Raw genomic sequence first — 21671 nt, forward strand, 5'->3', positions numbered from 1 at the left:
TTAAGAGGTGGATTAGGGCTCACAAAAGCAACCTTTGCAAAAAACCCCAAACAGCACATGGCAGCATATGAACCAAAAATAGAATTCATAACAACTACAAAATGATAACCATAACAATAACAAGATAATAATTATTTAACCTTTAGAATAAAGCCAACATTCAACACTATATTAAAATGATACATTGTAGCTGGCAAAGCCCTTGAGCAAATATTGGTTGATGAATTGAACGTGATTCAGAAAATGAATGTGGTTTTGACATGAAAGCTCAAGTAACATGATAATCTATTGTCTGTTTTATGTACAGAGACTGTTAGCTGGCTAGCAATGGCAGCTGTGATGCACAGGAAAACGAGAAAAATAAAAACCTACCTGGTAGACCTTTCTCCACTCAAATTCATCAAAAAAGAAAAAACCAAACCCAAGACTTCACTGACTGCTTATCACGTTAATCTACTCATAGATTTTTATTTTAGGCATTGTCCCGGCTCAGTCAATGAAGATAACCTGAATTTTAATCTTTTGTTAGACATCTAATATTGCACTACATGATCATTTACTTTTCATGATTATTGACTAAAATTTCAATAACAAATTAAGTCAACAAGAATTTATGTTTTGTTCCCACTTTCAGTCAGTGTCAGGAATTATTGATCTCCTTTGCCTCAAAGTAACCAGGGAAAGAGGAGAAGGCGACCCAGGTTTCCTTACTTCTCATTTAGGAGCTCTCTCTCATTTCAGTCTGGCCTCTTCTGCAGTTTCACTGACAGTATCAATATCTACACCTCGGTCACTGCCCTACTTGGGACCTTTGGTAATACAGAAATATTTTAGCCTTATCTGTGAAACCACAGAGTGAAATCAAACAAACTCCTGTTTTATAGCTCCTCTACCCAAAACTACTTTAATTCAACTGAAGCAGAGTTAAAATATCTTATTTGAAACCCTCTGATATTAAAGATCTTCAGACTGAAGAAATAAAACAAGCTCAAATTCATATTGCCTTATGGATGGATGCTGTCCTTCTTGGAAAACACATGGGTCTGAAGAAGATCAAAGGCAAACAACCATGTTGGACTAGACCAGCAGTTCTTAGAGGAGACTGATTTCATGCACATGTGGTCCTGCAATATGTCCTCCAGAAAGTTCTCACTCAAAGCTCCATCTGTTTGCTTTCTGACCCCCAAAAGGCATTTTGGAGCTTAGACAAGTTACCATAGTTATAGCTCATAACACTGAACTTTTTCCAGAGGAAAATTTTCCAAAGGAGGGCGAGCACTGCCCTGACAAAGCACACACGTGTTCTTGGATTGTACAGCAGCAAAGAAGACACAGTTAACCCACAGAAGCATCCAGGGGCAGAACCCAAGCCCTCTGCCTCCCAAGCACATGCCCTACACAGGGAACCCTGAACATGCACTCACAGGGGGAACAAAGTGATTTTCTGTGCCACTGTGCATGTAGGAGTCTGCAGCTCTTCACTATCTAAAACTACATCAGTTCACTTCATCTTTGGGCTCAGATATAAGATGGGGCAAACCAAGGAACAGGTACAACTACTCAACTCTGGCACATAAATCACTCTGAGGCTTGGAAGAATTAACCACAAAATAAAAGGCTCTAGAGGATATTTTTTCTACCTAATTTCTGTTTAACTCCGCCCCCCCATAAATACAGTTTTAATTGTCTGTTGGGTTTTTTTCTTTTTTTTTTTTTCTTTCCCTTGCCCACTTAATGCTATAAGTTTTTGCAGGAATTAAGCTGATTATTTATTTAGCAACGTTACCTCCCTCAGATTTACACTAAAGCATTTATGCTAACAATAACCTCCATGAAATAGGTTGTTACCAGCAGTTAACCAGATTGTCACTTTGCTCTGGGCTGTTAATGGCCTAAGAAACTGGTCTTTGATTGCAGGAATCGCTAATTTTGAATGAATTTATTGCAATAATTACCAAGACTCAATGGTTTAATTTGCTGACATGATTGTTAGTTAAAATTATTTAAAATCTAGGGAGAAACACAAAGTGCACTGAAAAACCACAAGCAGAACTGATGGTCTTTTGGCTGCAGGGTTTTACTCTTTTGTGTCTAAAACAGGCCAATTATCAAAGAAGGAGATGGTTCCCCATCTCCTTTTTTTTTTTTTTTTTTTCCAGCCTGTTTTTTTTTAGGGCAGAAAGCAAGCAAGCAAGCAGGCAACAAAAGGTCATTGCATGAAGAAGGGAGAATTTCCAGCTACTCTGATGTTTCAAACTGCTTTTCTTTGCCCCTTTCTTTATCCACTCCTTGTGGTATGCAGTGGTATCTCTGGCCTGGGAGTGAGACAAAGCCACTGTCTTTGCCAGGAACTTGGTTTTTCTTTTGCCTCTCCTCCCCTGGCCCACAATGAAATACTGCAGTTGATGGAGTATCTGACTTTCTGCAGGGGTTTACAGGGAAAGGTCACTCCCACATTGGCCTGGGCCATATGGCAGCACCTGAATGGAGCTGAAGTCATTGTCATAGATATGAAGGCTGCCTGTGCCATGAAGGAACCCCCCTTGAATGCTGCTGTGACTACCCAAGGGATCAACTAATATGTATTGCCAAGGAGAGGTGCATCTTCAACTAAAGGCTGAAAACAAAAGAGAATGGGAAATTTTGAAAAACAAAAATGCAGAAATGGTTGCCTCAGACAGATTTCTAGCATGCCTGCTAAATGGTGGGCATGTCTCACTGGTATGAGTCCAGTTTGACTCACAGTTTGCATCAGCAAATAATTCCCTGTGCTGCTACAAAAAGCCAAACACTGGTGAGTATTTGGTAAGTCCAGTCTCTGCCTGGACTGGGTCTACCAATCAAATATTCATCTATCAATGGGATTCAGCAGCACAAACAATTAATGCTTAAATTAAAATTTTTCTGTCAAGGAACTAAATACAAATAAGTAATCCTCTGCTGCAAAGCAGGCAGCTGATCTGACAAAAATTCAGCTTCACAGAAGTGCTTCAATGTATTCCTATAAACACACTGAAACACCTATTCCTTCATTTGCTCTAGTATCAGAAATAAGGAAAATACAGTGGCAATAGTTTGAACAGTATATTTTAAGTGTCACGTCAGATTTAGGAAAAGGCATCAGCCCCTGAATATGTGAGGGAAGAAACAGAGAGGTAATTACAGCTTATGCAATGACTACACAATACAAAACTGCTCTCTAGTTGTGCAGATGCCTTTTAAGTTCACAAGTGGCCATTTGAAATTTCTAAACTCAAATTGTACATGTAGTCACAGAAACTTGTGGAAATTAGGCATATAATGGCCCTTATTAGACACGTGACCCTTTAAAGATTAATTGTGCATCTTTGCCTGCTTTGTTGAGCCCATATATTTAGGGGAAGATTATAGAGAAATGTATCCAAGTGCCTAAACCACAGCAAGGCAGGCACTGGGAACTGTGAAAGAACAGGTGTGACCTGTCTTTGGCTGATTGCTCCAGACTCCTGAATGCCTCCCAGTTTTGGCCCAGATTGTGGTCTTTCTGTCAAAACACTCTTGTACCTTTAAAAAAGCCTAATAAAAATCTCATGTCTGCCTTGGGGAACTTGGCTTATTGGCACAGGGATCAAGTTCTAATAGGAGAGACCTAAGTTTCCTACTAAGTGACAACATCCACCATGGGACTTAACACCTCCTTAAGGGATTGAAGATCATCATCACACCTGTAGCTGACTCACCCTCATTTCTTAAAGTGCTTATATAGAGAGTTCTAAAAGGAAACTTAGAACTTCTGGGAATAAAAGACCAAATGGCAAACCCTGTCTTTCAACCTTTTACCCCCGAAGTGTTATTTTCCCCCATGGCCTTGAACACTGGACTTTCTTCTGCCTCCCCTTAAAAATTTACTCAATCTTCTGGAGAACAGAATCACTCCTGACTGCTTAAAAATGAACATTTAAATTTCTAGGAAATTGTCTTCACACAGTTCATCCAGCTCCCTGATCTTTTGGGAAATACATTGATCTATATTCAGTTGCATGTCTATGGGAGTTGAAAACCTGAAGTGAAAACCTGAATCAAAAAAAGTATTGCATTTTCTTCAAGCAAACTCAGAAAACACCAGTAACAACAAAGGCAGTGTGATCCAGGTCTCACTGAGGTGGAAAAATAGTCAGAAAATTTTGTTTCAAAACTTCAGGTAGATGAGAGAAAAAGCTAGTATATGGAAATAACTATTGATGGACACAATTATGTTTTAACAGAGAATACCCAAGGGTTGAAAGCTCTGAGGAATCAAATTAACGACCTGGAAAACAAGCTCAAATTAAGAAACATCAGGTTGGGGGTGGATCCTCAGGGCCTGATGGTGACAAGAATAGAAAGATTTTTTTTTTAATGGATTGTGGAGGTGTTGGGGATGCATAATCCTTGATTCCCTCTGCAAAATATCTCTTCTCATTGTATATCCAGCAATGACAATCAGGCAACACCCATCATGATGTTTATCAAATGTGCAGCATGTTACAGATCCCACTGTAACTTCCATCTTCCTTTTCCAGACTCCAACTCTGATTTTCTCAGTGGCTGAATGAGTGGCTAATTCACAGACTGATGTTACTCCTTATTGACACCAGAATAAATAAAATGATGCTCAACCTTTCTTTAGGGATTTTAAAATTAGTGTGCTGTTTCATAACTTGTTTTTGAACTTTATCAAAATTTACCTATATTATCCTCAAATTGTTTTTAGAAACACACTATGATTTTGATTCTTTGCTTATCCTAGTGCAAAGCAGAAAGAAGCACCTCATCTCAAAATCATAAAAGCACGAAATAAGAAAAGGGAATTGGACTCTTTGGCTATTTATAGAATGTTAACCTTGTGACTCTATAATCAGAATCATTATTTATGTGGCACCTGTTTGTTCAAGCATTATAGCCACCTCTGAAAGACACTCTGAAAGGCACAAACTATTGGATGGTGTGTCTGCTGAGATACAAAGCACATCTGAGACACCTGGGATGGTGGCTCCTGATATTGCTGTATACACAGGTAAAACAAGAGGCAATTTCACTATTTTGTTCAGTAAAACTGGGAACTGTCTCTCATGAAAATTATTTAAAAAATTAATTCCAGGCAATCAAATAAATCCCAATTTTAGCAGGATTCTCTGTCCACAGAGGTTCAAGGTAATAGAGGCAAGAAAGAACATTGAAAGGAGGTTGAAGAGTACACCAGGATTATGGCAACATTCTGAAGTCCTGCAGGCCATCAGAAGGAGGCATGAATCTCATCCAAAGCCATGTGGATCCTCTTACTCATGGATGGGAATACCAAGGCTGTGCCACTTATGCTGATGGGCTGTAAAGCCCATCTGACTCTACAGCCAAGATATTTACAGAACAGTACTGTGAAATCCCTCAGGAATGTGATGTCAAAAATCCACTTACTCTTTAGTGCTGGTTATTCTGTGGTTTGGAATTGGAGAGATACAAGGTGGGAGCAGACAGGAAGCTGGAGGCTCCTCCAGGCGCTGCTTCTTGCTTTCCACAAAGGTGTCCAGGCTTTCTGTCTGCTGTAACAAAACATGGCAGAGCATCAAAGAGCCAGCACTTATGCACAGCTTCACTGGCCATCCAGAGGACCTATGGAATCTCAGTGTATTTCCTTTACAGCAGCAGCAGTTAAACTACTGGTCTAGGAGAAGTGAAAGTCACCTGAAACCAGGGCTAAACGTGCTCCAAACACAGGACATGGAGTTCTATAACAAGTGACATAGCAGATAATTAGGAAGCAAAATGTCTCATGTGCTAAAGTTATCTTCTGGAGTGCACTGGAATTTAATTAATAATTTAGATGCAATGATTTGATAGCACCAAACCTTATTCAAGTAAATAGCTTTTGCTCATTGCTCTAATAGAAGTTGATGGGAAAACTTCTCTGAGTAAGTATTCCTCACAGGACTAGGAGTAGAGGACTGAGCTGGGGTAGTCATTAACAGCAATAGCTCATTTGAAATTTGCTTTGGAAGACTCCGATGCATGACTTTTGTGCCTGAACTAGGATGATACAAACAAAGGTGATTATTGCTCTGTCACTAGAACCTTCATATCAGTCTTCGAGCCCACTAATAGATGGCTAAAATAAATTTTTTAATAGTATGATTTAGAAATTAGTCTCTCCCTACCCTGCTTTAACTCTTGGTATACCCTTAAGTCATCCTAATTGGCTTGTTTCTTGGGTAGCAGTGAACAATCACATTACAACATTACAGGGGCTGATTCGGAGTCCAGCTTATGTTAGCACAGCCCAGAGCAAGATTCTCCATTTTGTTACTTTTCTGATTCAAAGTTTCAGTCAAGGAAATGATGAGGTTCCACCTTTCATATAACCCCCCCTTATTTATTTTTTCTTCCCTGGGAGCCCTCACTTTAGTTGCCAATACTACCCTTGTGTTTTAGTCACGATTCCTTCTCCATGATACAGACACTCCACTAAGCTACCCAGCAAGAATTATTTTTGGTATAATTAATATGCACCCTGGTGCACTTAGACATACATAAGTACGGACATTTATACATCCCTCTCCTCTTTTTTTCTCCTTCCTTCTTGCATCTCTGTAGTGTGCAGCTAGAATGTAAATTGAATAAAAACCTGCTGAGTTTACTCATGTGATTACTTTCACTTAATTCAGCAGGGAAGGAGCCAGTGCAGTGACTCATTTAGGCAGGGGTGTAGACCCTGTGTCTGCCTGGCATCGTCTGTCTTTGTCTTGCATTAATTCTCTTATACTACTGTACTCCTCAAACTCAGGATTTCAAGAAGTCCTCCAAAACAGACAGCTGAAGTCATATTCACAATGATTTATAAAATTTGGGGTATAAAAAAATACACTCTGCCTGACTTTTCACAGGCAGACCAGAGTACAAGCATTTCAGCTGGAAAAACTGACTACAAAAATTCATTTAGGATATAAAACCTCAGTTTCTTTTCTGAAAACACATTTAGTTTGAAGTGCAATGTCATATCCCACAAGGTAGGATACCCTTGGGCATAAATAACATAAAACACATGATAAAACATAATGCCTTCAGTCAAAATATATTTGTTTTTTTGGGTAGCTGTGCAGAGAAAGCAGCTAGTTAAGTAAATTATATTTCTATGGATCATATTTGTTCATATCACAAAACAATACAAAAACTAAATTCACCAGGAGCATAAGCAAGCACCATTCCACCGACTTTGATGAAGCCTGTTTAAACCAGTGGTGAAAACAGCTTAATTCTGCAGACAGTAAACCCCTCCCTTCCAAAGAGAAGTCACATTTTCTGAGTATGGGTGAAACTGCACTAATACCAACTCATCACTTTCTGCAGTTTACAGAACACTGGAAACTAATAGGTGAGTGAGCAAATACAGTGAAAAACTTGTTAGAAAAATCTCAAAAAATACATTGTTTATTGATTTTTTCAGCTGGGGTTTGCTTTTTGCTAGTTTCTGATGTTAATTTGTAGTGCACTTGTAAATGTCAGTCCTTTGTAAAGCCAATAAAGCCTCAGTGCTGTGATGCCTCCCCACAGCCTGACTGCAGGTGCAGTGAGGAATCACTGTCTCTGGTCCTGACCTCGAGGGTGCTCAGAAACAAAAGTGTTTTCCTTTAAACAATGAAAATGACTTACCTTGTGTTTCCTTTTGGATTTTGTGGAGGGTTTTTCAGCTGCTGGGGTGGGGGACTCTCGAGATGGTCTCCTGTGTTTCACATTTGCCTCTCTTGGTTCACTTTTCACAGATGTGGTCTCAAAAGTTTCCTGTCCAGGTATCCTAGAGAGTAAACTAAGGTCTATTTTCACCCACAGAGATTTGAGTTCTTCATATTCTCTCAGTGGGGACAGAAGTTCATTTTGTACTATTGGGATAGGAGAAAAGAGCTGCTCCTCCAGGTCATTGCTGGTCTGGTCAATGGATGTGTTGCTGCCATTGCTGGTTAAGCTACTTACACTGAGGATGTTACTGCCAGAGTCCTTCACTTTGACACCACTGCCAGACCCAGTGCAGGCTGGCAGCACCTTGGCCTGCAAGCTCTCCTCCTGGTCTGTGTTTGAATCAGAAGTAGATGAATCAGTTTCAATGAACTCCCGGGACTTTGGGACAATTTTGCTGGGGCCTCTGTACTTTTTCTTCTCTGAAGTGAGACCTGTGCTAGTTCGTGGTTCTTTCCTTGGAGCTGTCTTCCCAACTGCTGCTTTAGTTCGAACCTTTGGCTGCTCGGGGGGTTCCTGTGTGTCTTTTTCTTTGGGAGTGTTGCTGGTATTATTTGGTTTGGGCCAGTTATACTCTTCTACACTGGAAGTCCTTTCTACCTTTTTGGGTTGCTTTTTCCCAGTAGTCCTTTGTGAAGTTGGCTCATTATGAGCTGGTGACTTCTGCTTGGAGCTTTTTGCCTCTGGGGTTTTCTGGGCAACCCGTGGTTTGGCTTTCTCTCGGATGGGACTGAGGATCGCCCGGTCTTTGGGATCGGTCGGGGGCAGGCTGCTGTTGAGCTTCCCTTTGTTTGGCCCTTCAGCCTGCTGGTTGCTCTGGGCCTGGGAGCTGCTCTCGCTGTGAGGCTCATTTTGATTGTTGATGATGGTCTTGTTGTGGGGGTTCACCTTATTTAGCCATTTATCCAGCTGCCATTTGTTTGTTGAGGGGGGTTCGGGCTGCAGATTGAAGGATGACAAGGAACAAATCTCAGACAGAAGCAGTACTTTTCCCTTTAAAAGAGAACTTTTTTAATGTACACTTTTATTTCAGTCAACTAGTGGTGACTGCTAGTTTTATGGGACTATTTATGGAGTATTTATGGTTAATTAGGCTTCCTTATCTGGTTTACAACGTAGCCCTGGAGAAATTTAATACAACTAAAAAGTTTAGCTAGTCCCTGAAGAGATAGTTTTGTCATGTTGCCTTTCCTTAGTCCCAGCTGAATACTGTGTCAATAAAATCTTCTCTAGCTACTGGCAAAAATCTAAATATTTCTTTAAAGCAGCTGAAATGTAGGCCAGAAAGATTCTTCCAAAAGCTAGAATGAGTATATGGGTCATACATGTGAAAAGGCAAAGGGAAAAGAAGTCAACAGCATCAAACAGCACAGAGCTCCAACATCCCCCTAGCAGGGAGAGGGCTTTGCTCCCCTCCACCCCTCTCCCCCGGGCAGAGCTGAGGGTGGCCTCACCTCTGGCGTGGCACTGCGGGACTCCTCGTTGCACTCGCTGTCGCTGGAGCTGCTCTCGCTGTCGGAGTCGGACTCGGAGCTGCTCTCGGACTCACTGGAGCTGCCGGAGCCGCCGCTGGAGTGGGCCAAGCCAGCAGTGTGTGCCACTGGCACTGGCAGGCTGCTGGGGGACAAGATCCTCTCTTAGTGTGCTCCTGGCCTTCTGCAAGGGCTGCCCGGTGAACCCCAATGACACTGAATGAACCCAGTGTCACCTCCCTCTCCTGGAGAGCTCCAGGCGCTGGGCCACCTCCAGGGCCTGGGCCACCTCCAGGGCCACCAGAGGAGCTGGTTGGCTTTGTGACTCATGGGACACATTGATTATGTTAATAACATTACTATCATCATCACCCTCCAGCAAGAAACACTTCAGTGTCACAAGCCTGAGCTTATTAGGCCGATGATTGCAAAAACTAACAATCACACTTAAATAATTCATTAATGGAATAATGGTTTCTTCATTTTTTGCCAGTTCATTTATAATTTATGATCAAAGGAAGGACATCAGGCAACTAATATTGGACAGGACATTTTAAAAATTAATTTTAATGAATACTTTTACACTGCAGTGTACAAAAACTACGTACTTTTGACAAGTCTCCAGGGAGTGCCTGAGAATTTTTTATTTATAGCTTTTTTCCCTCTCATATTTATGATAATGCAGTGAGAAAATAGCATTCATGCTGAAAATAAGCTTCTCTGTGAAATCTATTTTTCTATGTGTTCAACTGTCCTCCAAGATGTATTTATTAGCAGTGCACTGTGTGTCATTGTTTCTCCTCATCATTTGTTTCTAATCTGAGAGGTCAGACGACCCCAGCTTTTAGCACTACAGAATTCTGCCAATCTGAGTCTTTATAAACTCATCTTTAATTTCAACTTTTTTGTCAGGGAGATAACCATAAGGTTATATGTCTCTTCAGCTGATCTATACAGGGACTTTTTGATGATTGATTTTAAATTTGTGAAGCTGACAAAGCAAAGTGTTTGAAAATCGACACCATTTGCTAGTACGCCTTTATGGATATTCAATACTTCACCTTAATATATCATACACTGTGTGTGTCCCATATTGAGTGATCCAGAGGTGCCTACAAGGTATAATACAGGTTTGCCTCTGTTTCTATTTGCTTTTCTATTTTCCTCCAAGAAGAAATCAGCTAAGCCAGGAATATGCTTTCCTTCACTTTTCAAACCATGATGCTCTATGCATCAAGATGCCCTCTTAAAAAACCACAGTCACCAAGAAACTGAAAAAGCCAAGGGAAGAAGCAAAAAATGAAAAGCCAGAACAAACTGATGGGTGACCCTGCTCTGCTAGAATCTTTACAAGCATTGCCACTGGCTTCCGTGACAATAATAGATGGACTTTAATTTTCTTCCTACACTGAGCTACTTTCTCTCCCTCCTTGTTGGTAAAACCTATCGCTTGCACCGCGGTTGGTAACAAAACTGTCTCTTTGAGCCTGGCAATGGCCCTGCAGTGCCCATTGACAAAACAGCTTGGTGCTTTAGGGTGCATTAATGAAACAAAATTACTCACTTGGGTAATTGCTACAGATCACTAACTTTGTTGCTCATTAAGTCCATACACTTTTTGTTTTTTTTAATTCTTTTAGCGGCTCCTTACTCAACTGACTCAAGTAGAGCTAGTTAGAAAATTTCAACTGGACATAGAAGGCACTTCAAAGAGCAGATGATGAAAACATACAGGCATTTCTGAGTATTATGTTAAACTAACCACTGAATTAAAATGGATCTTACATTTTGTATTTAATAAAATTATTTTTGAAAACCGTTTTTATTTCTTCCTTTATCACTCCTTTTCAGTGAAGCTCAAGAAAGTATAAGAAAACACATATTTCATTCAATTTTTTAGAGTAAACAAGGAAACAGAAAAGTGAAGGAAAAGAAGATGTGTTTGTAGGGGTGTTTGCCTTTCTCATCAATATCTAGTAATTTTGGTCTTATATTTTTTCCTTGGTAAACACTAACAGTAGATGAAAGCTGAGCTTTCATACTTCATTGCAAATGTTTCCAGGAAGAATAAAACAGAAAACACCACAAGGATTCCCAGACTGAGGAGGCAAACATAGCAATTCCATTCTATAATGCCAGAATGAAGCACCAGCCTCGAAAAAAACGTGTTATTTACGGAATCATCACAAGACTGAAGTTTTAAATTAAAAACAACTTTCCCCCTAAATCTGAGAGTTTCTCTGGAGTGGTTTGTGCCCAGGCAACCTCCACACAGAGGGGTGTGTGTGGGGCTGCACACAGCTGTGCACATCTGCCTAAGGACATGCTCTGCTCTCATTAAGACAACTGATATAAGGAGTAGCACCTCTTATCTTAGATCAAAGAAGGGAAAGGCAGTGCCCCAGCCAGACCTTTCCCACCTCTAAACACAACTTACCTCTCTTAGCACTCTGGGACTAACACTGCAGCTGGGATGTGCTCACAAAACAACAGGAATCATTCTGGAGCAGACTGCAACTGCCTGACAAAGAACTCAAAGGGCAGGAATAAAACCATGGAAATAGACAGCAGCTCCAACCTGGCCTTATTTTCTTTCTTTCTGCACACCAGCCTCACTCAGAAAAAGCTACCATGTGCCAAACATTACTGAGTAACACAGCTCAGCAAGCCTTCAGGAACCAGACAGGCTCAAAATAATGTTTTTCATACAAAACACAATGAGGTCATATTCTTCTTTCATCTGGGATAATAAAATTATGCCTTGGCTACACCGGGCAGTTTCATGCTGAAGGCATCATTGCTGATCCTCATTACCAAAGTAGAAGCATTCATTTTCATCATGTAGTTTGGGTTGAGAGCAACTGTGTATGCTTTGCAAAACAATCAGATAAGACCCAAAATGCCTTTCCTAGCATCTCAATATACTAAAGATAGATCTAGTACATAGCTACAAGCACAATCATCTTACAATGCAGTTCAGCAGAGAAGAAAAAGGTATACATACATTTCACAAACAAACAAACAAAAGCATAAAAGTGTGTAAAAATGAATCTTTGCTTCCAATAAAATAAGTTTAGTAGATATTCTGGATTGCCTTTTGTGATTTTTCTCCTTAAATAAAATGCATCTCTTAGTTCAAAAATACTCGGTTTGCACTCTTTCCAGAGATTTCTGCAGATATAAAGTTCAATCATGTTTTGAAAGATGTTGGGCTAGATTCTGCAATTCAAGCAGCTGTTATACAAATAAACTGGCCTTCCTCACATAGGTTTCAACTGCATGAACTGGGGGTTGCCTCTTGAAGAGACTTTCAAAGCAAGCTTTGTTATGTTGCTAAGATCCAGACAAGGAATGCCAGTCCAGACAAGGTTTAAAATGGATTTAAAGCATTTTATCATCAGACCCAAGTCCTCAAAGTGACTAAAGGGGGCAGGAAGGACTGATATTTGAAACTATTGAATTTTTATTTCCCAGCAGGAGATGAGCACTCATATTGTTCCTCAGTGTTTGGGTGGACAATGTTTTTATATCATGTGAACTGAAAAAAAAACTAATAAAAACAATGCTGCACAATGGAACACAGCATTGTTTGGGTAAATAACACTTAGAAGAAAGCCAGTTCATTATTATCACTTGAGATTGGGGGCCCCTACTGAGACCAGTGACCCGCTGTGCTGGATCTGTGTAAATACATGATGAGGCACAGTCCTTGGGCCAAAGAGCTTGCAGTGCAAACACACAAAGCAAACAGCAGAGGTATTACAGTCATCTTCATACTCAGTGTGGGCCTGTCACATTCTCTAAGTGCAAGGCCTCTCTGCAGCTAATAGAAACATCAGTTGTGCCCTCCTTTTAAGTTCTTCTCATTTTGCTCAGCACTTGAGCTGAGTCCTGCAGGGCAGCCAGACGTGCTCTGCCCTGACCCAGAGCCCCAACCAGGCTGGGGGCAAAGATGCAGAATGACTTGGCAGGGAGAGCCCCACGATTCAGGCCAGATGGATCAGTGGCTGCTCACCCCTCTCCTGAGGAGCTCCTCCTGTGCCATGGGGATGAGAGCCCTGGGGTGACACCCACACTCAGGGGAAGGGCAGCCAGGCCTCTGTCCCTTGCTAAGGTCACCAGGAGGATGTCTCCATCCAGCTGCCTGCAGACTGGGGAGCTGGGACCCCTCTTCTGACAGAGGAGACCTGCACATCTGGAAGCCAGCTGGAAGGAAGCTCTTCTGCAGCACCTTCACCCACCTCCCTTCTTGTGCTTCTGCAGTGCAAGCATTCCCCCAGTCCCTGATGCTTGTGCACAGCATGGGCACAAAGTACGAGATGAGGAATGCCTTGAATGAGGGGACAAACACCAGCACCATCAGTACCTGGAGTATTTTTCAGCTCTTGCTGAGCTCTTGCAAGCTGAGACTTGCAGGTGTGTGGCTGCTGATGGCTCCAGGTGAGGAGCTGCACTGACCTCATCACAAACCAACCATCTTTCTTTCACTGCAGTTCACTGGTACAGGTGATCTGCCCAAATCACCCTGAAGCTTGTTTGTTTTTTAATTCATGGGTTATTTTTCAAAAGCCAATTAAAGCAGACATGGCATTATTATGTGGCTGGATCATTATGCTGCATAGAGAACCAAAGGCCTGATATGTGGCTTATGCTTTTTGTTCTTATTCTTGTTGACATCTGGACCATTATATTGTTTTCAACATATAATTTACTCTACTGTTGTTATAAATGATCTTCAAAATTAAACCTGGTAGCTACAACAAAGATAATGTGAAGTACTCCAACTCATTAACATCTAATAAGAAAAATAATAAACTTTTAATCTTGTAAATACAGATGTTAAGAAAGGTATAATTCTGACTACAACAGTAAACCTCATCAAGGAACAAAACCTCCTAACAAGTCCTTAGCTATCTCCCTGAACCTTTTCCCAATTAGATGTAGTCACGTTAATTGCTGTGAGGAGAATTTGGCAAATAGATGGTGCTCTCCAACAATAGGTTTATTCATTCTAACCTTTCCTTTTTAGGGCAATGATGAATAGGCCACTTGTTTCACTGTTCTACTCAGAAATCAAAATGTAAACTTGGAGAAAGCAGAGCATTGCTGGACAGTGGGAAATTGTAGATGGGAACTGACCAGTGAGTCAACAGTACATCCATGCTGGCAGCGTATTTCCATTAGAAGCAGCACTCTACAAAGGTTGCTTTACTGCACAAGCCTATATTTAGGGAAAATTCAACCAATGAAATCTGGAAATGGCAAGGAAAGCTGAATACAGGCTTGACAGAGCAGTTGATCTTCCTGTTGAGGCACTGCATTGGGACTGAGATGAATTTTGCTTTTTGTCCGAGAGGAAAAAACATCTGTGCATCAGTTCCTGCTGTAAAAGAGAGGCTATGTGGCCTATCCTTAATCTGGATTGTCTATTTAAAATGCAAATTCCTGAGAATAAAGAATCTGATTGCACAGGGCACTGAAAATTGGGTGCCCAGCTCTGAGCAAGACTTTTGTGCACTCAACTACACTGCAGCATCTACCAGAGCAGACAGAAACACTTCTCTTATTTGGATACTGTAGTTGTCCCACTCCCTACATTTTATTTGAAGAGACAGAGTAAAAAACCCTCTGGAGTCATTCAGAAGCCAGCCCAATCTCTCCTTTGGATCCATTTCTACAAAAAAACTGCAAATCTGATGGGCATTACTTGGAGTTGCTGGACTCACTGAATTCTGCATAAAAAAGGCTGTTTCATTATTCTAGCAGATAATAATAGTGCAGCACCTAGCAGATTAATATTTAGTGTCAGAATTTAATACCATAACTGTTCAATAACAAAGTTTTATTTCTCTTCTATTCTTACACCATTATCAGGAAGTAATATTCTCTTCTAATTTGAAAGGGAGCTGCAATTTTTTTTTTATAATGAATTGTTCATATTTTTATCTTCAAACTTATATACGCCTGCCATTAGATTGCTTTTTAAAGAAAAGGATCGCTCTGGATGATTTGTTCACTGCCTTTCCACTGGTTAGTATTAAATTATTTAACATCAGGCTGGTAGGATTCAAATCTAAACTTTCAAAGACTGGGTTGACACAGGAACTGAAAACCTGCATCAAGGCTTTTAAAATATTAATCAGCACCCAGGTCAATGAAATGAAATAAGGTGTGGAAATTGTTGCTTCAGCTAACATTAGCATGTGTAGTAAGACATCACTTATGATGGCTCTCTCATTTCAAAACACATGGAAAGGGAAAACCTCTCTAATATGTTATTCAGGATGTGGCAGCTGATCTGCCTGTATCAATCCTGAGCACTGTAATGCAAGTAGGAGCTCTGATTTATTTTGAGGGGGAGGGTAATTTACAAGATGTTGTATGTAAAAAGTCACAGCCTCATTTTACTATGTTCAAAAGTAACTGTTTTAATCAAAGACTGTTTATAACAAGGTTGATAGAGTTACTGAAACAGATTTTTTTCATATACATATAACCCTTTTATACTTCCAGCTTTAAAGACCATAAAAAAGGATAGTAAAGATGAAAGAAATAAAAAGAATGACAGAGCTAACTCCTATGAGCCACAATCTATGTCAAAGCAGAACTAAAGTGATTGACAGCTTGCATTAGTAATGAATAGAGTGGGGAAAAGCTGCCAAGAATCTGTAACAAGGTCGAAGCCTTCCAATAAAGAATTACATTAGCCACAAATCCTAGGTGGAACTGCGTATATACATCTGCAATGTGACTTTAACCATGGCACTGTTTCTACTGTCCTATTCTGACTCTTCTCCAGTTTTTATTTCTGGGCTTCAGTAAATTCTGACTCCATCACACCTGTGATAAAGAACAGGTGTAACGTATCAACTTATAACATTACAAAAAAAACAAATAGAAGAGGAGGAATTTTAATGCTACATTCCTAATGGTGCACATAAAAAACTTTCTGAACTATTGGTATGGTAATCACTCTCCTTCCAGTATCACAGCACTGTTATACACACTTGATGTGGAAGAGAAGGGTATTTTGCATATTAAAAGCAATATTGTATCCATGATTCCTGCATGCATCACTCTGCTCACCTCAGAGTTTAGAAACAATTTTGTGAGCATGATATTATTCAGGGAATGCAATGTATGTAGGCTTTTTGATGTACAATATTTTAGTGAATACATTCAAGTGTCAGAGAGCATTATTTGTACTGTGCCCTGATGTGCTACTATTTGCCTGGCATCTGGAAGAACAAGAATACTCTCTCTTACTGTGAGACTCCAAAGGGTCTCATTTGATAAAAATGGAACCACTTTATTATATCAATATTGCCCCACTGAATCAAGCTAGATATGAGGATTGATACATAGAAACTTCTTTATTTTCCGCAAAGGAAATCCTGGAATACTGCATTTTTCAGTACACTTTGCAAATCTTCTATGGAAGTGCAGAAGCACATATTCACCCCTCTAGAGTTCACGTTTTCAAGTGAACATAAAATGTTTTCTAAGGAGTCAGTAATTTACACTTTGATTTTATTTACTACAGCAGAAAGTCCAAGTATGGTCACAAAAAAACCCATCCAAAGTGAACCTCTGAAAGTGAAGTGTTGTGTTTTTTCTCATTCATGTGTGGCAGAAATTTAGGCACGTAATGTTCTAAATGAGCTACCCTTCTCATTCTAACTCAGTTCTGCTTCAGTTCTAACTGAAAACAGAATCCAGCTTGCAGAGTCCAGTGGGAAGAGAACTGTGGGCTCTGGGACCAAATCACACTGTGCAGATGGATCCACATGACACCTCCAACTCCTCAACATTTCCAGTCTCATCTGTTATCTGAGGAAAGCTAATTTTACTGTACTGAGCAACCAAGCAGTAAGAAAACATTAGAAAGTTGGAGGGATTTTTTTCCTCTTTCCATGTAAAACAACACCTCTGAGCTTGAAAAGGTGCCAAAAGGCATATCCTGATTTTCCAATGCTTTATGGCACACATGCAGTCCTTTACACCTGAGCACTGAACAAGTGTCCCAACATGAGCTCATGAAACCATGGGAGGATTTCCTCTCCAGGGGAATCCATTGGGAGCAGATCAGCAGTAAAACCAGTTTCAGACCAGAACAAAGGGGAGGAATTGGGAACAAAAGCCAGAGGAGGGAAAAAAACCTGTTGCAGGATGCTAAAGCTGTCCTTATTTAGAAAAGACCCGAGATTGCTCCAACTGTAGCTGTTATCAGGAGCACGATGAGTAAAGCAAGCAATACAGAAGGGGGCAGAGATAAAAACTGAGTATAATCAGAACAAATTGGGTAATATTCTACTAAATGAGCTTCAGCTGCTCACAAACTGGTAGCAATCTCCATGCATTATGCACTGTAGAAAGAATGAAACAGCAGGATTGGTGCTACAGGCATGGCTGGTCATGGGCAGGTACTCAAATGACTGAGGCACAAATAATCCACCTCTGTGGAGATAACTGCTGCACCTTTGTAAAGAGGGACAGCCCCATGGTTACAGAGCCAGTCCCACACTTCAGGATACAGGTTCAATTCCTGGGTCTCCCTGGGATTCAATGGGCAAAATAATTGAATTCCTGGCACTTTCCCCTGTTATTAATACATATAGTTTTGTGAGACTCCAAGCATATTTACGTTCCTCAGATTGAATTTGTAATAACAGGGACCACAGAAGTACACAGGCACTCATGAAAACCACAAGTAGACACTTTGTTTCACTGCTACTGCCATAACAGTAAAAAGGAATCATCATTATTAATAATGGGCAATTACTCTGAAATAGTTTTTAAAGAAGTATTCCTAAAGGAACGTGATGAATTTATGGCACACCACCAGAGCCTTTCATGGATATAAAGATGTACTTCAGCACACATGACTTGTTTTTTTAACAAGGAAAAAGCTGTCTTGTAAAATATTAATAAATCTGAATGCTGAAACATAGGTGTCTTCCTTACAATTCATTTTGAAATGGGGTAGAAGGCTCCACTTGGACTGAAAAATCTTAACCTTCTGTATATTTATGTTTAATATGATCTCCTTTTAATGCTGCTGATTTTAGACAGTTACATAATACTTTGCTTTATAGACTTGAAAAAGGTATCAAATCTACTTAGGATTAAATATCATCTTGAATGCTCTTATGTTAAGAACAGAGCTAAATCGTTAAGCAGCATCCACCCTTAATTATGACACACGTAGGTATTAAGGAAAAAAAGGTGCTTCTCTGAGTGATAAATGGACCTAAAGATCCTTCACAACATTTACTATAAATCACAAAAGACCATTAATAAACAGTCAGAAAAAAATGACAGTTGCTACAAGTATCTGCTCTCATACTCTGCCTAATACTATCACTGTCATGTTTAAACCTGACATCTTAAATCTTTGACACGAAAACCCTTTAAGTCAAAAAGGCTCATCTATTTTAAACAGAATTTTCTATGCTTGTTATTTTGAATGACAGCAAAAGGAAACAGAGAATCTGTAATTCTGTAACCTTATCTGGCAGAAAATATTTCCTTTCAGCCTTTTGCATCAACCCCAAAATAAAAGGAAGATCCAAATAGCTTCTGCCGTTATATGCTGGGATCCTGTGGGCAAACAGAGCTCCATGTCTGCCAGAGGGAGCTGGTGGAGCTCAGCAGCCCTTGACTCTGTGGGAGCCAAGTCAGAACACTGCAAACACAGGGACTGCACTGCCTGTGTCAGGATGAGGACAAGTTTGGAGCCAGCTTTCATTCAGACAGGAAAGAATAACTGGGACTGCCAGAATTAACACTGGATGCCTTCCTGACGTGTCACACTGCCTGCTTTCTTAACACAGGCTGAGAAACTGGGATGCCTGGCAGAGGCACTTAAACATCTGCCTGGGAGTGGGCAAACATTGTATTCCCCAAGAGGGCTTCAGGAAATGAGTGACCATAATCCTGAGCATAAACTGGGTTTTGTCAAGAGAGTGCTGAAAAACACTCAGTATGGACAAAATTATTTAGATCTTTAGGATTAGTTATATTATTTTCTTAAAAACCTTCCACCTAAGATGCTTTCTTTCTGGACATTTATGTTCTTGAGTGACCAGAAATGGACTTTTCAACATTACCACCATCCATTTTCCCCAGACTCAAGAAGAGTTATTGTATCAGCAATGATTTGCTGAAGGTCTGCCAACAAACAAAGGTCAGGAAAACTCAACCCCCTCATGGATACAGAGGTAAACAGGCAAAGTTTGATCTCTCTTGCACTTTTTATTGTTTTCCACTTGATAATCATTCCCTTAGTAAGGTGCAAATATCTTCTTCATACATCTGCCTGGATCTTTTAATGTTCTAGTGCGGTATGGAGGTTACTGATTACAAGAAACTCTTTTGTTTGTTAATGACAAAGATCAGTAGTGAGATGTCACTCTACCAGCAGGGAAGTGGAGAAGTAGTGATTAATTTTCAGCATTACACTTAAAAAATACCCTATCCTCTCAAATTCTACCTGCAGTATTTGGGATATCACAGGCAATAAAGCTGCATTAATGAAGGACAGTGCTCCAAAGTCAGCCCCTGCAGCAGATGGTAACACAAATGGTCCAGGGTTGAGCATGACCAATTGCTCCAACAGCAAGGTCTGAGGTGAACACCCATCAGTGCTTGCATCCCTGGAAATATGCAGGGAGAGACACAGACACTCTGGCCCAGGGCTAAAAAGCTCACCCTGAATTTCAGATCAGTACTAAGCTGGATCTTGTCCAGTAATAACACTGCTTGGCTGATCCCTCTTGTTTTGCAGAGCAAAGCCTACAAATGCCAGTCAGTAAATTCAGATGATGCCTTCAACATGCTGGAGCAGTTTAGCATCTATTCACTGCTTTGTTTCCTCCTTTGCTTTTTAAGTGAAGCAACATCCCTAAATGTTTTTCTAAGTGATTTGTGCAGAGGCTGCTGAGAGAAAATGTAGTGTGGCAGCATGTTCCTCCCACCACAGTCAGGCTGGATTCCTGCACCAACAGACTGTCAATGGGAGTTTGCATTGGGCAAAGTTTTGAAGCTGAAAGCTCTACTTGCAAGTTTTGAAGTGGAGAGGCTGTTTTTTTTTAATCTGAAGTCATAAAACATCGCTTAACGTCTAGGTTACAGATGGACTCAGGATCCCACACTTGGCTCCTGACTGTAGATAACTCACACTGCGTATCTGTGGTTTGGGTTCAAGCCCATCTTGACTATAAGTTTAGAATGAAAGAAATACATGCAAATAGCAGGCACTGCCAGCTGTTTTCTTCTACTTACAAGGCCGTTTCTGAGAAAGCAAAGTGTTTAAGTACAGGGTGCAACATGGGAGTGATGACAAGCTGGTATCCCTGAGTTCAATGTGAACCTGACATTCTCAAGTTTAGGGTGTCTCTTGTTCCTGACACATGCTTTCCTAGGCCTCTGAGGCTACATTCTTCATTAAGTTTGTTGAGAAATGGAACAGTATTCTCACAATCCTTTTTTTGGATCTCTCCTTAAGAAATATCTGTGTTCTATCTGTGCTTTAATGACAGCCTGCTGCTCATTTTCCAAGAAAATCCATGCCAAAAAGTCCAGATAACTCACAGGCTGGTATACACAGAGCTGGCCTTGCAGGTCATGTTCCCAACTGAGTAATGGACTCATTATATTATCCCTGGCGAGTCTTGCAGGTTGGAATTTTCAAACAAAAGCAAACAAAATCAACTTCTGTTTTGTGATTTGATTATTTTTTAATGCCACAGCTTATTCATTTTGGTTTATTAATTTGTTGGTCCAATGGTTTTTATGTGCTGCAATTCAGACTAGGCCTTTCTCTAGTATCATGTTTTATATAGATATGGGAAATGAAATGTAAGTCTGATACAATTACGGTTGTGTGCCATGCAAGACAATACCGTAAACACGACGACAGCCTGGAAAGCTGCTTAGCAAAATGATCTTAATATACAAGGCAGTGTGAAAATGTAAAAAGAATCTATAATGACAACAAAGATTAGCCATTTGCTCTCTAACCTTATTTACAGAAGCAATCAGAGGTATTCAGGTCGAGTTAATGACCCTGTCTCCAATTAATTCAATTGTCTACAAACAACACTGATGCAGTGGTTGTCTCACTGTCTGCCACATAGTCTCTGAGGGAATACATAAGACTCCATTAAAAGTGACAATAATAATGCATTTATTACTGTAACACTATTGTATTATAAATAAATTCCTGATGTTAAATTATGCTCCACGCTTTAACAGAAATTCAATTACTGAAATAATAAAAAAGATGGTGTATTTGCCAAGTGCATGGACTATAATTTGGCTGCTTAGTTACCAGCAGTTGGCTGTTTTGCAATTTCTTGTTCATAGAGTATTTCTTTTGAATAAATGCCAGACTTTTTCATACAAATTTCATGAACAAGTTGCAAAATGAAATTTTGAGCTTTTGAATCCAATTAT

General features: G+C 40.2%; 1 protein-coding gene across 5 annotated transcripts in view; it reads right to left on the reverse strand.

The window, feature by feature from the left end:
- AFF2 (ALF transcription elongation factor 2) overlaps nucleotides 1-21671 on the reverse strand; it is a 332765-nt gene that overhangs the window by 31840 nt on the left and 279254 nt on the right. For 3 of the 5 annotated variants that reach the window (XM_071442527.1, XM_071442531.1, XM_071442530.1), the window contains exons 10-12: nucleotides 9198-9360; nucleotides 7663-8682; nucleotides 5434-5558 (exon numbers count right to left, since the gene is read on the reverse strand). In XM_071442527.1, coding sequence (XP_071298628.1) covers nucleotides 5434-5558; nucleotides 7663-8682; nucleotides 9198-9360 — 1308 coding nt within the window. The remainder of the gene's footprint in view (nucleotides 1-5433; nucleotides 5559-7662; nucleotides 8683-9197; nucleotides 9361-21671) is intronic. The other 2 variants (XM_071442529.1, XM_071442528.1) reach the window with 2 other exon arrangements.

Source organism: Agelaius tricolor, unplaced genomic scaffold (genome assembly GCF_023055355.1).
Source record: "Agelaius tricolor isolate 1412-34295 unplaced genomic scaffold, bAgeTri1.0.p SCAF_17, whole genome shotgun sequence".
NCBI lineage: Eukaryota > Metazoa > Chordata > Aves > Passeriformes > Icteridae > Agelaius > Agelaius tricolor.